This window comes from Ictidomys tridecemlineatus, chromosome 14 (genome assembly GCF_052094955.1).
Source record: "Ictidomys tridecemlineatus isolate mIctTri1 chromosome 14, mIctTri1.hap1, whole genome shotgun sequence".
Classification (NCBI taxonomy): domain Eukaryota; kingdom Metazoa; phylum Chordata; class Mammalia; order Rodentia; family Sciuridae; genus Ictidomys; species Ictidomys tridecemlineatus.
In genome coordinates this window covers 66,626,452-66,643,870 of record NC_135490.1, presented here as the reverse complement: position 1 = coordinate 66,643,870, position 17,419 = coordinate 66,626,452, and the positions used below count along the sequence as shown (strand labels likewise).

Here is a 17,419-nt window from a genome sequence, read left to right as displayed (position 1 = left end):
GCTTCCCCTCCCCCCGCGGCTGTTCCACCGCCTCGCCTCCCCTCCCCCCGGCCGGAGCTCACTGTCTCCAAGATGGCGGCCGTGTCAGTTTGGGGCATCTCCGCGGTCCGGCCCGGGGCCCCGGGATCCCGGCTCTCTTTCCCTCCGGTAAGTAGCCGAGGGGCCACCCCCGACCTCCCCTTGCCTCCGAACCCGAAGCTGAGCCGCTCCGGGGACTGCTCTACTGCCTCGCGGGGTCGGCGGGCTGCTGCAGGCCCCGCCGCGGCCTGCGCCGCCTCCCGCTGCTCTGCGCCAGGCCTCGGGCCGGGGCGCCGTGGCCGCCCCCTCGCGCCCGGCCGGCGCCCGGCTTTCCCCGCCCGGCCCGCGCGCTGCCGGCTCGGCCCGAGCTGACGGCCCGAAGCCCCAATCCCCGCGGCGTGTCCCAGCTCCGGGAGCCGGCGGGTGGGCGGGCGGCGAGCGGCCAGGCCTCGGAGCCTCGGGCTGGGCTGTGCTGGGAGCCCGCTCTCCCTCGGGGCGCGCCCACCGCCGGGTCCCACCTGCGCCCGACCGGTCGCCGCCTCCTGGCCGGCGCGGCCCCTCTGCCCGCGCTCCCGGGCGCGCACTCCGCGCTGCCCGGTGCGCGGAGACCAGAGCCGGGCCGAGGCGGCAAGTGGGGTGACAGGCTGGCGGGTGTTGTGGTGCGGAGGAGGCAGCACGTGTGGTGTTGTGTCTGTCGGGCTGTCAGCCCCGGCGCCCGCCGGAGGGGAGGCGACAGGCTGCTTGTCAACCCTCGGCGGTTCTGGACCGGAGCTTCCCGACCTGTCAGGCTCTCGCGGCTGCCTGCGCGCCCCTCACACCTCGGTTTAGCCGGCCTCGGTGGAGCTCAATATTTGGAGGAGCTGGGAACCGGGGATACAGTACTCTTAACTCCACGTGATTTCATTGTTAACTTATTCCTGGGGTTCTGTTTCCTTCTAATGGAAACGGGGAAGTAGCCCATTGGCAAACTGTCGGGTTGTGCTGTTTGAAGTTTTTAAAGTTTCTCGCTCTTTAAAAAGAGAGCGCGAAGATGTGTTTGGGGGTGGGGAATGGGGACCGGGAAGGAATATCGGAAGCCAGTTGCGTTTGCTTTCTAGCAGCTGGTGTACTTTCTGAGAGTTAAAGTTCGAGCACAGCATTTTACTTACTTTCTGCAGACACATAGAGACTGATGAAAACGCCTGCTCGAGAGACAATGAGTGGCTGTCATTCATTCTTTACCTGAGAACTTCATCAATTAGGACGTTCTCAGCGTCTTAAACTCAGGTTGTAGTTTCTTGTTTAGCTTAGCGTTAATGTCTATATAATGAACTTTCTTGGAATAATAAGACACTGATTTGTTTCCTTTTGAGATCTTCACCAAAATGAAACATAGGTCTTAGGTTTTTTTTTAAAGTCAGCTTATTTTAAAGTAAAATTTTGGCATATATTTGAATGTTTTGCTTCAGCCTTTGCTTTCTTATCAGAGTTAATAGTGCTATCTCTTTCCTAATGTCTATTAGTCCCGCCCCGCCCCCCTGTCCGTGTCTCCCCCCCCCCCCCCCCCCCCCGCGCCCCCGCTTTTTTTTGTACTGGGGATTTAACCCAGGGACAGTTTACCACTGAGCTACATCCCCAGCACACCCCGCCCCTTTAAAAAAAAAAAGTATTTATTTTTTAGTTTTAGGTGGACACAATATCTTTATTTCAGTTTTATGTGGTGCTGAGGATTGAACCCAGGTCCTCACGTCTGCTAGGTAAGCACTCTACCACTGAGCTACAACCCCAGCCCCGCTTTTTAAAAAAAATTTTGAGATAGGATCTCACAGATGCTGAGAGCTTTTCCAAGTTGCTGAGGCTGGCCTTGAACTTGTGATCTTCTTGTCTAAGACTCCCCAGCCGAACTTGTGCAAGTTCGCCACCGCGCATAGCTTTCCTTTTGATTTTAATGTTACTATTAAGAATTTTAATTCTTAATTCTTGTGCAAGTTCGCCACCGCGCATAGCTTTCCTTTTGATTTTAATGTTACTATTAAGAATAGTTGCTGCAGGAGCTATTTTTCTACTATTGTTATCTTATAATGTGTGTAAATTATCTGTACAATAAAAGCAGAAGTTCTAAAAAACACTTAAGAAAAGTTAAACTTCGTTTGGGGGGGCAAAGAAGATATTTAGGTTCATAATTCATTATTTTAGTGATTTTTTTTAACAAATGTCCATTTGCCAGTTTCCTTTGTAACAGAACATTGACTTTGACCCAGAGAGGCAATCTATTTGCATGTTTTGTTTTACTCATTATATTCATTTGAGACAGCAATCTTGAATTTATATCTTTATCAGATTCACTTCTTTCTAGACCCACAAATAGTTTTTTTTTTTTTCCTGTTCTATACATTTGATATGCAATACATGCACTTGTACCCTGTGATTCTGGGCTTTTCTCATTTTTAGTTTCTCTGTCTGTAGATGGCTTATAAACAGTTCTGCAGGTGTTAGTTCCTCCAGCATGTGAATATTAGTGTCTTAGTTTGGGTCAATCAGCATGTATTTCTTAAAATTTGGATGAAAATGGATTATTTTAAAATTCTTTAAGCACTTTCATACTAGGTAATTTTCAATGTAATAAGGTAATAATGTACTTATGAACTTGTCCTGTGAAACTTACATTTATTATTTTAATATCTGAAGTAGTTAGATTTTTCTCAGTGGTTTTCTGCCTATCTTATTTGACTGTTTTTTTTTTTTAATCTACTGTCTGGAATTTTGAAAGATGAAAGATTCACTCTTACTTTCATTACAGGATTCTTTCTACTAATCCAGATACTTGTTGAAGTGCTGAATAGTTTCTTGGGGAAAGATGTCAAGCAAGAGTTGAAATTCATAGACTGGTGAGCAGAGATGTCGGAGTACAGGATAGCTATCACTCCTCTGGTTAGTTGTAGCCTAAGGTCATTCGTAGAACATCCTGTTTTGTTTCCTCATTGTGTTATATCTACTCATCTCTGTTTTTTCTTTTTATCCCAATGATTTACATACATGGTTGTTTTAGAATGTTAAACACTTTGCTATTTGATTGCTTTAAAAGATTCTAACATTTCAATTATAACATATTTCTAGAATGGGCCTTGATAGAAAATTAACATTGTTTTGTTTTTCAGGCATAGGATGCACATTTTTGCTGTGAACCCTGAGAATGAGATGTATGGAGTCCTTGCAACATTATGAAGAGATCCATGTGTGATACTATTGAGAAAGCGGGAAGTTTGAAGACATTTCTAATAACCAGTTGTTTTGGTTTCTAAAGTAAAAGTGGGAATGCAGTCTGTTTTGTGAAAGGAGGAAGGACTCAGGCCAGAAAACTTGTATGCTATGGTTAACTGGTTCCCAGCCTCCGAAAATCTTGTTTTCCATGGTGTAACACTTACTCAGCATCAGGATAAGGGATAACGACTCTATGGATATACAAAATCCTTCACCATGGTAAAACTCGCTAACCCGCTGTATACCGAGTGGATTTTGGAAGCCATCAAAAAAGTGAAGAAGCAGAAACAACGTCCTTCAGAAGAAAGGATATGCAATGCAGTATCTTCATCCCATGGCTTGGATCGGAAAACTGTTTTAGAACAATTGGAGTTGAGTGTTAAAGATGGAACCATTTTAAAAGTTTCAAACAAAGGACTCAATTCCTATAAAGATCCTGATAATCCTGGGCGAATAGCACTTCCTAAACCTCGAAACCATGGGAAATTGGATAATAAGCAAAATGTGGATTGGAATAAACTGATTAAACGGGCATTTGAGGGCTTGGCAGAGTCTGGTGGCTCAACTTTGAAAAATATTGAACGCTTTCTGAAAAGTCAGAAGGATGTGTCTGCATTATTTGGAGGCAGTGCTGCCTCTGGCTTTCACCAGCAGTTCAGATTGGCTATCAAACGCGCCATTGGTCACGGCAGACTCCTTAAAGATGGACCTCTTTATCGGCTTAACACTAAAGCAACGAATGCTGATGGGAAAGAGAGTTGTGAGTCTCTTTCTTGTTTACCTCCAGTGTCACTGCTTCCACATGAAAAGGATAAGGTAAGAATGATATATGCATCAGTGTTCATAGAGCTCATGTTATAGGATGCCACAAATTGACATTTCTAGGAAGTTTGAAGTTACATTGAAGTTTGGGGAACTTTTATGGAGTCATCCTGCTGTTTTTTAATTTATATATTCTCTTTTTTTTTTTTTTTTTTAAAGAGAGAGTAGAGAGAGAGAGATTTTTTTTTAATATTTATTTTTTAGTTCTCGGCGGACACAACATCTTTGTTGGTATGTGGTCCTGAGGATCGAACCCGGGCCGCACGCATGCCAGGCAAGCGCGCTACTGCTTGAGCCACATCCCCAGCCCTAATTTATATATTCTAACTGTGAAAACTTAATAGATGCTAATTGCTCTGATACTTTGAAGTTTTTGAAGCCTAAGATTCAAAGTGTAGAGTGTTGTTCTACCTTAAAGGACATAGTTGTATTATAATTAAAAAGTGGCATGCAGCTTTAAACTTTTAATTTTTTCTTTGTGGTACTGGGATTGAACCCAGGGTTGTTCTACCATTGAGCAGCCCTTTTTATTTTGAGACAGGGTCTCACTAAGTTGCCCAGGCTGGCCCTGAACTTGTGATTGTCCTGTCTCTGCCTCTTGAGTAAGTGGATTTACAGTCATATGCCATCATGCCTTGCCCAACTTTAAAAGTTTTAAGTAAAAAGATTCTTACAGTACCTTACTTCTGGAAGTTAATGAGCAGCCAATGCTGGTGACAGGAATTTGGAAGAAGCAGATGAACGCCCCCCTTTTTTTCTTTTTTCCGTTTTAAGTTGTCACTAGACAGGAATGAGATGGATTCTCATGACCCATAGCATGAGCTAAGCAAATTTAACAATTCATATTTCTATTGTTTACATTATAACTTTCTGTCATGTAATATGGCTTTGATGATGATGATGATGTACTAAACATTATTATTTATGACAGCTACGGTTACATGTGACAGGACTATAATATCCTATATTAGAAAGGTTCCAGAGAGTTGGGAATTTTATTGCACAGATGGAATCCTTACTCTGTTGTGTGTTATTCTGTTATTTTGTGTGGCTGAAAGTATGTCTTTTTAACAATAAATTTTGGCCTTTAAATTTGGGGATGATAAGAATTTTATTAGTTGCTATTTTTTTAATTGAACTAGTGTTTTAGCTGCTCTGAATTGTTCTTTGGAGATGGATAGTGCTTTAACTTGTTACACCTTTGTGTATATTAGTAACCTTTGTTTTACTTAAGATCATGGAGCTACTTTTACTATGAAAAGATTGTATGTATTTGAAAATATTTTGAGATTTTTATTATTGTCATTATGTCTGTAGATTTTTGTTCAAATAACAATTGAAAATTAATAATACTGTTCTTCAGTGAAATTCTTAGAGATCTATTTTAGGGTTCAATTTTTCCTGTGAACTTTTCACAGGTCAAGCATCCAAATTCTGAAAGGAGCTCCACCACTGAGTTATAACACCAGCCCCAGATATTTTAATTGTAAAAATACTAGTCACAATTAAAATGTCAGAAGTGTATATTTTTAAAAGATAGTCAATTTGGTTAAATACAAAATAAGTTCAAGTTCTAGATCCTTAGAACTTTTGTTTTGGAAGTGACCTTGAGAACCATCTAACAATCCTCATTTTGCCACAGAGCTGGGGACCTCTGCTGAGGCCATTGCACAGTATCTTTGCATTAAAAAAAGTTTAATTCAGTAGAATTTTGCTTTGGTTAGGAATACCTGTATGGCTACATAGCTCAAATATGTCGTATAGTTAACTGAATTTACCAAATTTGGGATATAAATTTGGGATATAAAATGGAGTTTCTTTGAGTAGACTTCTGTGTGCACTGATCTCATTGGATTTCATGATAATAATTATGAATTTGGAGTTTATGAGATCTGTTCTATTTTTTAAAATGAAATCTTATTTGCAGTAGTGAATTTCCTGAATGACTTTCCCCAAAAATGTGAAAAACCCACATTTAGAATCATAATACAGTGAACTCTGGGGGAATTATTTCACCTTTGAACTGGTTATATATATCTGTTCCTCTTGTTGTTATTTTGACCAGTTTCCTTCCTCTCCTTGAAACTACCTAATCACTTCTTATTAGGAATTGATTGACTTGTGGTTATGAACCTATATAGTTTCAACAGGAAAAGCAAAAGAAAAAAACTGGAGTGTATTTGACAGTGATGGAGAAAGGAAGGTATAGGCTAGAAGTAGTTTCACTTTTCAACATTCATTAATCTAGCACATAGTTGTTGAGCACCTACTGTGACCCAGGCACTCTGCTTGAAACTGATTTGGCTTTATTTTCTCTGGAATGTTAATATTATCTATTAGTCTGGTCATCTGTTGGGTAAGAGAGGAAATTCAAGGACTATTTGGAGTGACCTGAGTAAGTTACTTTTTACTTTTTCCTGTTCTAACTGTTAATCTTTGGAAGGAACTATGATTGTATTTAGATTTTCAGCATCTAGGAGGTTTTTGTTTTTTAGGGGGAGAATATGTAGAATATTCTTAAGAGGTGTTATAAAGTCTCTTGAAGTTTAGTATTATTTTACATTGAAAAGTAGTGAGGAGAACCTGTGGTATACTGTGATTTAAAAGTTTTATCCATGTTATATGGGGAATTTATGAGCTAGCTTTAGGTATGATAGTTTATGGTGAGGTAGTTTATTTAACCTAAATGAGTGTTTACTATATGCAAGGCATTAATTTAATACTGTTCAGTAGTTCCTTTTGTCTATGGGGTATACTTTCCAAAACCCCTGAAACTAAAATTGGTATTAAACCCTATGCAGATGGTCCTTGACTTACCATAATTTGATGAATTTTCTATTTTGACAATGTCATGAAAGTGATGCATGTTCAGTAGAAAGTGTACTTTGAATTTTGAATTTCAATCTTTTCCTAGGCTGTGGGTTACCATACTGTGTTGTAATGCAGAGTGGCAGCCTATGACCTAGCTCCCAGTCAGCCAAGTGATGCTGCAGGGAAACAACTGATACTCTATAGTGCATTGTGTTGCTAAAGTGTCATGTTTGGCAGGTTAGATATATGAAATGCATTTTCAGTTTACAGTATTTAAATTTACCATTGGCTTATAGGGACTTAATCCCCATTGTAAATTGAGAAGTGTCTGCATGTACTATCTTTTCTATACAACCTATGATAAAGGTTTATTTATAAATTAGGCATAGGAAGAGATTAATAGCAATAATTAATAATAAAATAGAACAATTATAACAAAATACTATAATAATGTTATTTAAAATTTATGAATTATTTGTTTCTGGAATTTTCCATTTAATATTTTGGGCTGCAGTGGATGATGAGGAACTGAAACTGCAAAAAGCAAAACAGTAGAGAAAGGGGGACTAATGTATACATGTTAACTCATTTCATCCTCATAAAGCTAACATTGATATGTACCAACAATGAAGTTGGTTCTGTTGTTTTATACTTGAAGAAAATGAGGCATAAAAGAGGTTCAATAACTTGTCCGTGTAACACTAATATGATTGATATCCCAGCAAAGCTGGGATTTGAACTTTGGCACTCTGGCTCCAGAGTCTTTGTATTTGTAACAGGTATACCTACCACCTCTGGAGAGTCATATCTAAATATTTATCACAGCACTAAAGTATAGTCATGTTAACATTAACTGATACCCTCTTCCCCTCTTTTGCTGTTTTTGACCCTTATTTTCTTTTTCTGTTGTGGAACAGATTTCAAAACTGACTTAGGACTATTAATATTAAGAATGTATCAGGAACCAAAGATTATGAATAAGCTAGTTTATATACTTGAAGTTCAGAAAACATAATTTTCATCAGTGTGAAATTTTATTTTTTTCTTAAAGGTGATTTCTGTGCTTACTAATTTTCATTTCAGTTGTTGCTAAAGTTTTCTGACTTGGGGATTCGTCACATGGCTGTAATAGGGTGGTTTAATTTGGGGCAAAATATTGGGTTTCTTGAGTTATGGGATTTAGGAAACGAAGATAGTGTATAATTGCTTAAATAGCTACTACTTATACATTTCTTTTTGAAATGTAGATATTACTATAAGGTAATTTGTTCATTTATTTCACATATTTGTTGTTCAGCAAACACTTGAATGCCTGCAATCAGTAGTGCATGTAGGATTTAGGTCCTTTGAGTGATTAAGGCAGATAGAATACAGAATGGAAATACACTTTTGGGGAACCCCATTTTAGATTATAAAATACAACTAAGAAGACATTTAGGATTGTTTTCTCATAACATTGAGGCATTAATCTTTGAAAAACAAAGATCAACTGTGTTTTTGGGTTAAGTCCCACTACCCCATTCTGGGGATTGAACCTGGGGTGCTTTACCACTGAGTCACATTTCCAGCCTTTTAAAAAGTTTTGCAGTGGGCTTTCAATTGCTAAGGCTTGCCTCCAACTTGGCCATCCCTTCTGACTTAGCCCTGGCGTTGCTGGGAGTTATAGGCATGCCCCACCATACTTCTCTTGGATTAACCTTAATATTACTTGAGATTATAATAGTTTATTGAAAAAATATATTTCTACACTGATTGTGGCTTCATTTTACACACTTAGAATAATTTGTTTGGATATATTTGTACACACATGTAAATATATAAATATATGTATGTGTATAGTTTATGTTCCATATTACGAGGTCCAGAAAATAGAAAAGTATACTTTTATGGTAATCATCTAAATCATTAAAATTTATTCTGTGGAATATTTTGAAACAGAATTATAATTTACTAAAACGTTCTGTTGGAAAGAGAAAATGAGGTGTTGACAACTATATTTTCGTTTAGTTACTACCTAGCTAGGTAATCTGGAGTAGATTAAGTGATACATCTCTTACCTTCCATTATAATACATTTTATTACAATGATCTCTTGGTAGAGTTGAGTCCAGATTATTTAGTTTTACTGGAATATGTATTTTATTTTTGGTACCAGGGATTAAACCTAGGGATCCTTAAACATCCCCAGTCCCCCAAACACTTTTTTTTTTTTTTTTTTTTTAAACATAGGGTATCACGAAATTGCTGAGGCTGGCTTTGAATTTGTGATCTTCCTCCTTCAGTCTTTTGAGTCACTGGGATTACAGATGTGTGATTTGGCTTAGAGTACGTCTTTTAAATTCAGGCTTAAGTGAGGTTTTGATAGGAAATTAAAATTTTAGGGTAAAGTTAATGAGAATGAGATATGTGTTCAAGTTACTGAGAGTAAAAGATTAAGTTTTCATTTAGCTGTTTGGAAATAGCCTTTATGCTAAAATTGTGTCACATTTTTATATGTTAGAATAGTGATATTATGTAATAAAATTGTTTATAAATATAAGCTTGGTAATTTCAATTTCAGACATACTGTTATGATACTTAATTAAAAAGGCAGTGAATAAGAGTTGTCCATGCTATTAAATTCAGGGGTGTGTGGACTGCTTGTTCTCTTAAAAAATAAAAAGCAATCCCAGCAGCTTGGGAGGATGAGACAAGAGGATCACAAGTTCAAACTCAGCCTCAACATCTTAGTGAGGCCCTAAGCAACTCAGTGAGACCTTGTCTCTAATAAAATACAAAAAAAGGGCTGGGGATGAGGCTCAGTAGTTAAGCGCCTTGGTTTCAATCCCTGTACCCTCTGCCCCCCCCCAAAAAAGTAAAAAAATAAACAGCAAAAAATCCTTCTGAAAGTGAAAGATGCTTAAAAAAAAAAAAACGTGAGGATGCAGTGACATGGATAATGTAAATTTTGTAATATCAAGTTTGAAACATAGTAGTCTCAATTTTTCAATGTAATGTATGATGTTTATCTTATATCATTGTTTACACCATTTTTTTTGTGACCATGAAAATCACTAACAAGTCATTGAGTGGGATTAATTGTAAATGTGGTTAGGAATTTGACTCAGCAGACTTGTTCCTTTTTTTTTTTTTTTTAAAAAAAAACAACTCATTTAAAAATAGGTGGAGATGTTTGTAATAAGTATTTGTTTAAATATTTTTTATAATTATTTAAATTTACTTAAGCTGTGGTTTGTTTAAATATAATCAAATGTACAGATACCTTTTGATCTTTTGGTTAGCCTATGAGTTCAGTGATTTTTGATAATTTTCAGCCCATGATACACCCTGAAAGAAAACTTGAGCTATTGAAGTCTGGGTTAGACATTATTAATGAAAACTTTTATACCAACCCTTGTGCCTAACCTAGTTGTTTATCTTATATTTACAGATTCCATAAATTCTTTAGAAATAGAGATCTAGAAGATCTAAACATTGTGGCCTTTTTTTTTTTCTTTATAGGCTAAGGGAATGTAAATAGTTGCTTATAGAAAACTATTTATAGTTAGCATTTGGTAAGGACTAATGAGTTCAGCACTGTTCTAAGTGCTTTAACATATACTTTCTTATTAAAGTTTTAAAGGAACTCTACATGGTTAAGTTTTATAGGTATAATATTTATATAATAGCTCTTTAATAGTAAAGTTTTCATTATGGCTTTTCATTAAAAACCAGATTGAAAATAAATGTAAAGAAAATGCAAGATCATTAAATTTCCTCTTATTCTTTCTTTCTTTTTTTTTTTTTTTTAGAGAGAAGTTTTTTATTATTTATTTTTTAGTTTTTCGCGGACACAACATCTTTGTATGTGGTACTGAGGCTCGAACCCCGGCACACGCATGCCAGGCGAGCGGGCTACCGCGCCACGTCCCCAGCCCAATTTCCTCTTATTATTGCTGCCTGATTTTTATCGAATTCATCCTGTACATATGGGCCGGTACTTCTTTTTCACATTACCTTTTCCTTTACTATGAGAACAGATAGATAATAGGAGCTGTGCAAGAATATGGGGGAAAAATTATATTATTTCAGACCTCTTGATGTACAAGAATCTTATTGATATCCTGTAGATTTTCTTTCTCTATTTAAAAATAATTTGAAGAAAATATATTTCTACACTGGCTTGATTGTGTGAGAAGATGGAATCCAGGTATCAACTTTGCTGGTTAAAATAGACTAGTATTTTTTTCTCGAACTAGAGAATCTTTTTAAAATTAAAATAATGAATACTTTTCATATTCTGATTTACAATCTTGAAAAGAAATGAATATGTTACATATATAGAAATTATTAAGAGCTTCATTCTGGTAAAATTGTTTTATCAGTTGGCTACTTAGAGGTGGAGTCATTTCACAAAGGATTTCAGCAGATGAATTAGACCAGTAGCAACTTCACCCTTCTGCTTGTCCCAGCTGGAGCAGGATTAGGACTGATTCAGCTGCAGCTGGTTCCCAGGAAAATGAAGGCTGTTTCTTCTCTTTCTCTCTTTTTTTCCTTCTTTGACTGGAAAGTCAGAGTTCCCAACAGATGGCTTTCATCAGCCTTGTACAAAACTCTGTAAATTCAAGACCAAAGAATTATTTTCAACTTTATTAGGGAACAGGTGAAGAAATAGTTTGTAATATGGTACTATTTTGTTAAGTGTTAAAATTAAGCATAGAGATTACAGAAATGTAGCTTTTAGATTTGCAGAATGCTTTTGTGGGTCAAAGTAGTTTATAACAGCAAATTGGGAGGAGGTGGAAACTAAGAAAATATAAACCTAGCTGTAGTGTTGATTGAAAGTATATATCATAGCTGAATTATTTACAAAGTATAGATAAATTCTTAGGTGGGGGGAAAAGAATGTCCTGTATTTTGTATAATTTTGAGCCAGTAGTAATCTTGAATCATAGTGATTCTCATCTTCGCTTTACAACTATGGAAGCTGAGAGCCAAAGAGAAGTGTCTTTTCCAGTGTCACTCAGCAAGTTGATTACATCTAGGAGATTGATCAGGTCCTTTTTGATTCTATGCTTTTTTCATTATGCTATAGTATTGTTTTATAATATTAAAAAGCAATTGGTATAAATTAATGTGGTTAGAACTTTCTCCCTTAATGGAAACCACAGAATAAATTGTGGTCTAGAAAATTGTGGTGATTCTGTAAATCATAAATAAAGCCTGTTTCAGTGTTTGAAAACAGCTATACATTCTTGTTAAAAGAGTTGAAACCATATCTTTTTTAAAAAATCTTTTTCTTTTGGCTCAAATTAAAGGAATTGTAAAGCTTTCCTGTGTTTTTAGTTAAGTATTAAAAGAACATGTTGAGTTATCTTGATGCAAGAAAAAGTGTTCTTTGAGTTCTGAAAATATGTCCACTTAAAAATAAGTCTGATTTTTAGTGTGTGTGTAACACACGTGACTTCTGAATCATTTGGAAAATTGTTCAGAGCTTAAGATTCTTGAGACTATGGTAGAGATAGCAAAGTACAAAGTTTTACTAATTAACAAAGAAATTTTTATCAAAGCATTAAATATGAGTAGACTAAGAGTGTGTAGTTAAGTGCTCTGTGTATATACTTAATGTCTTGGTGGAGTTTGAGAGATCTGTAGTATTACCAGTAAACAAATCATATAGGGAAGACAGCAGACAAGAAGTGATTTTTATCTTTATTAGTCTTTTCCACTAGCATTCATCCCCCACCCCCTTTTTTTTTTATATCAGGGATTGAACCCAGGGTCTTTAACCACTCAGCCACATCCCCACCCCTTATTATATTTTATTTAGAGACAGGGTCTTGCTGAGTTGCTCATGGCCTCTGTGAATTGCTGAGGCTGACTTTGAACTCTCCATCCTCTTGCTTCAGCCTCCCTAGCCACTGGGATTACAGGCGTGCAACATGACACCCGGCCTAGTATCCATCTTTATACAATTTCTACTTTGTTGTAAAACTTAGATTTATTACAGTCCTGGCAAATAAAGGTTAAGTTTGAGGACTGTTGTTTGTAAAATTATCAAGTGATTTTTTAAAAAAGATTTGCTGGTATAACTTAATAAAGAGAAATTAATAGATATAGAAAAAGCCTGGGAACTGAAAAAATAAAATCATTATGAAATATTTTACTGTCTGAAAGAAGATAGTGGGCACCTATGTGCAGGATAGGTAGATTTCATATATGTAGACATGTTATCAAGCCTGTGTTACAGGCTGCTTTTTCCTCCGGGGAATTGTGAACTGCAGTTGACCCTGAGAGCTACTGCTAAATGTGGTTTTCAATTCTTTTAGCTTAGTAAAGTATAGATTCCTTTTTTCTTATTATTCTCATCTCTGGCTCCAGTAAGGCATTTAACTTCAGGGTTCTCTAGAACTTGTAGAAGAACTATTAGAAACATTGCTGTATGCACTGAATGTGATGCTGTTCTTGAATGGTTTCCCAGTTTTCTGGGTATCTTTAAATATTTGGTTCTTGTTTATATCCTGTTTCACAATTTTCCTGCCTTATTTACTTAATTTCTTTTTATACCAGCCAGTTTTTCCTTAATTCTGTAACATAAAGTTAAAGCTAAACCTGTTCTTTCTAAAACAGGATTCTTGACTCTTAACTTTAGAATCACCTGAGGATCTTTAAAAAATAAATGCAAATTCATTAGACTCTAGCAGTAAGATCCAGGTTTTAGAAGGGTGTGTGTGTGTGTGTGTGTGTGTGTGTGTGTGTGTGTGTGTGTGTGTGTTTTAAACAATGTCTGTCTAATGTGCACCTAGTGTTAAGTACCACTGCTCTGATGATGGTTAGAATCAACATCTCTGAAGAGAGAACTGGCTGAGGGAGGCAGGGAATAAAAAGGATGTACTACTTAACATTGAAATTCAGACAGAAACAGTAATATACTTTACACATTTTGGGCTTAGGACACTATACTTCTCGATAACTAAAGTCTCTTTTATCTTACTCCCTAACCATAACTTCCCTAATCTTCCCCCTTTCTCCTTCTGTGCCTGCTGTTTATCTCTTCAAGGTATGTAGATTAGAGACAGTTACCTTCATTATTCTGATGTATTTGATGGGGCTACTATTCTAATGCAATTCTTCTAATCTCTTCGTTTTATGGCTCTTCCTCAGTTAATTCCTGATACTTCTGCATTCAGTTGGCAAACAGTTTAAGTTATGCCAACCTTTTCCCCTTCCTGCTCTTATAGGGAATGCATTTCGTTTTGGAGAATGTCATACTACCATGTGGTTGGGTGCCACTTACAGATTCATGGCCTCTAATTTCAGCTCTGCCTTCTGCTTAAAGGACATTATCTCTAGGTAGTTGGTTCTTGAGCATTGGCTCCAACCCTTTTGCCTTTCTCCTAATGAGCAGATACTTCCATATGCTTCTTCATTGAGAGAATGAAATCTTATCAGTTCATGAGTTCATTCAGTTTATGCCCCTCTCATGCCAACCCAAATACAGCTGTGCTTATTTTTACCCCCTTGTTACCTTCTTAGAAAACAGTAAGAGAAGTGTCAAAGGCTAGTTTTCTATTTATGTGCAGGATCCTGTTTTCTCATACCTCAAGGCCTTGTTCAGTCAAGAATATTCCCCAGTCTTTTGATTGTGCCATCTTTCTCTGTGTACTCTTCTTTCATCAGAGTAAAAACAAGCCAATTCCCTTTCCAGATCCTTTTCTCTATATTCTTCTTGCTTTCATTTTTAAACTTAAAAAAAATTTGTATTTATTCTAGATCTGCTGCAATCTTTTCTTTTGGCTCTGAAGTACTATTTGAAACTGCTCTTTGGGCAGTTTTCAGTCTTTTACCTGCCTTCTCAGCAGCATTTTGTACTTGTTGCCCAGCCTTTTCTTGACTTCTGGGATAATTCTTTCCTAAGAATTCCTGCTCCTTGCAGTATTTCTGATAATTTATTTTCCACTTACTGGGATTTCATCTTTTGCCTGTATTTTACATATTGGTATTCCCGAAGTTTCTGCTCTTCACCCATTTTTTATTGTTTTAACCTTTTTGAATTCTCTCTAGAACTCTCTTCTCTATACTGATGACTCTGATTTCATATCTTAATTCCAGATCTGTCTTCCAAGCTCTGGACTTATATATCCTGCTGTGTAGTGTTTTATCTTCATCACTTCACATTTATGATGACCCTGGTATAATTTATCACTTTCCCTCAACTTGTTCTTCTGATTTCTTAGTGTAGTATAAGAGATGTCATAATTGAAGTTTAAAAAAAGAAATTTTGGCATCATCTTTCACACAGCACTAGAATTCAGTTTTAGTCTGTCTCTAATCTTTCTCATATTTTTAAATATCTCTATTAAGTAACTCATCTCCATTCCTGCTGGCTTTATTAGAGCAAGTCCTTATCATTTCTCTTCTGAATTGCTCCAATAGCTTCCTCACTGGTTTTCCTTCTTCCACTATCATCTTCCTCCAGTCTACATTATTGTCAAGAATGATCTTATTAAGAAATGATAAGAATGGAGGCCCAAGAATCAGACCGTTTTTGTTTGTATCCCTGCCAGCAATACTTTAAGACCTTAAAGTGATGTGCTTAATTTTTCTTCACCACATTTCCTTCTATAAAATGGGGATAATACAGTGCTTATCTCATAACAAAGCTGTAAGGATTTAATGAGTTAATATATACCAGTGCTGACTATTAGAACTTTGTACAAAGAGAGAAATATGTATCACCAGAAAAAAAAAAGAGCAAGAGAGAAAAACATTCTCTTGGTGCTCTCTACTATAGCCTAATTGTAGCTTTTGAGCTCTAGAAATGTGGCTAGCTGACTGAAGAACTGAATTTTTAGTAGTTTTATTTAATTACAATTCAATTGAAACAGCCACATATGGCTAATAGCTACTGTACTAGACAGTTCAGAATATATATATATATATATATATATATATATATATATATATATATATATATGGTCCTTCTAATAGTGAGAAAGAGCTCAATGTTAACATTTATTACCATTTTTCTTTCTCTTCCCTCCCTCCTCCCCTCTCTTTCTTCCTTTGTTCCTTTCTTCCTTCTCAGGGGCATTTAACCACTGAGCTGTATCCCCAGTTCTTTCTATTTTCTATTTTGAGACAGGGTCTCACCTAAGTTGCTTAAGGCCTCACTAGTCCTGCCTCAGCCTCCTGAGCTGCTAGAATTACAGGCATATGCCACCGCACCCGACTTATTTCCATCTTTATAAAATTAATCTTACTCATTTGCTTAAAATCTTTCAATGCCAAATTCTGTGGTATAGTATATTTGATATATAGTCCCTGCTCCCAAGTTGCTCTAGATTTGTTTATTGGTACTTTTTCATATACCATCTGTTTTCTACTGTAATCCGAGATTCCTCAAATGAATACCAGCAGTAGTATCCTCTGAAAACTTTTCTGAAATGGCGTTTTGTTTTTTTTTTGGTGGTGTTGAAAACTGAACCCAGGATCTTAGGCATGGTTGGCAAGCACTCCACCAATGAGCCATTACTCTAGCCCAAAATGAAACAAAGATTCTCATATTCCAAGGCCTACTGAATCAGACACTGGAGTTGGGACTCTGCAACCTGTATGTTAATAAGCCCTCCAGCTAATTCTCATGTATCCTAAAGTTTGAGAACCACTATACTGTAACAGATTCCTTACAGTCCTTACATCTACCTTGTTTTCTCTTGCTTTTGTATTTTTCTTCTGTCTCGAGTAATCAATCATTACTTCTCTCTTTGTCCATTAACTCTTATTTAACCACACAGATTTAGTTTAGGCATATCCTCTTTCTCTTTCCTCCTTTATCACCAGCCTGCTCGAGGCTCTCTTCATGTCCTTGATGTCCTGTATACACACCTCTCATGGCCCTTTTTATGTATATTTTGTTGTTTTAGGCTATTTCTATTAGTGAATTTAGGATCTTGTTTTTTATCCCCATGTCCCTATTTATCTAGCAGTGTCTGGTTGCTTTACAATATATATTGAGTGTCTTCTAGGTGCCAGCACAATGATTAAGTCTTGGGTGAAGGAGATACAGTCTGTAATTAGCACAGAGTGCCTGGCAACACAGAGCAGGGGTGGGGGAGGCCAGGGAAATTTCTTGGATCTCAGAGGAAGTCACATGTGAGAGGTTAGTGAAGCGAGGAAGCAAATGGGTGGGGTGGGAGAGTGGTTCCTGCAAAGGGAACAGCATGTACAAAGGCCTAGAAGCAAAACATTTCAGGCATATAGTAAATGTTTAAGGGATACGAATTTTCTAAAAATTGCTAACTTTCAGATTTTGGTTTTAAAATCACTGCTGTTCCCAGCAAACTTTGCATTTTATATGCTTGGTATTTTTAGAGCAGCTTTTATACTTGATACCATGCATTCTTTGAGCATATGGTTAAGGTGTGATAGGGTAACCTCCAAACCAGCAGGATTTATTTATTTATTTAATCTGTTAAAGCAGAAAAAGGATTAATTTTATCTGAAAATTGTTTTATAGGGTGGGGAAACACCTGGTGGCAAAGCCTACT

At 37.1% G+C, this 17,419-nt stretch overlaps 1 protein-coding gene across 5 annotated transcripts in view; it reads left to right on the top strand.

Annotated features, from left to right (window-relative positions):
- Kat6a (lysine acetyltransferase 6A) overlaps positions 1–17,419 on the top strand; it is a 104,609-nt gene continuing 87,190 nt past the window's right edge. For 2 of the 5 annotated variants that reach the window (XM_078031267.1, XM_078031263.1), the window contains exons 1-2: positions 2–147; positions 3,156–4,074. In XM_078031267.1, coding sequence (XP_077887393.1) covers positions 3,475–4,074 — 600 coding nt within the window. In that variant the 5' untranslated portion in view covers positions 2–147; positions 3,156–3,474. Of the gene's footprint in view, positions 148–2,797; positions 2,929–3,155; positions 4,075–17,419 lie in introns of all 5 variants that reach the window. The other 3 variants (XM_078031265.1, XM_078031264.1, XM_078031266.1) reach the window with 3 other exon arrangements.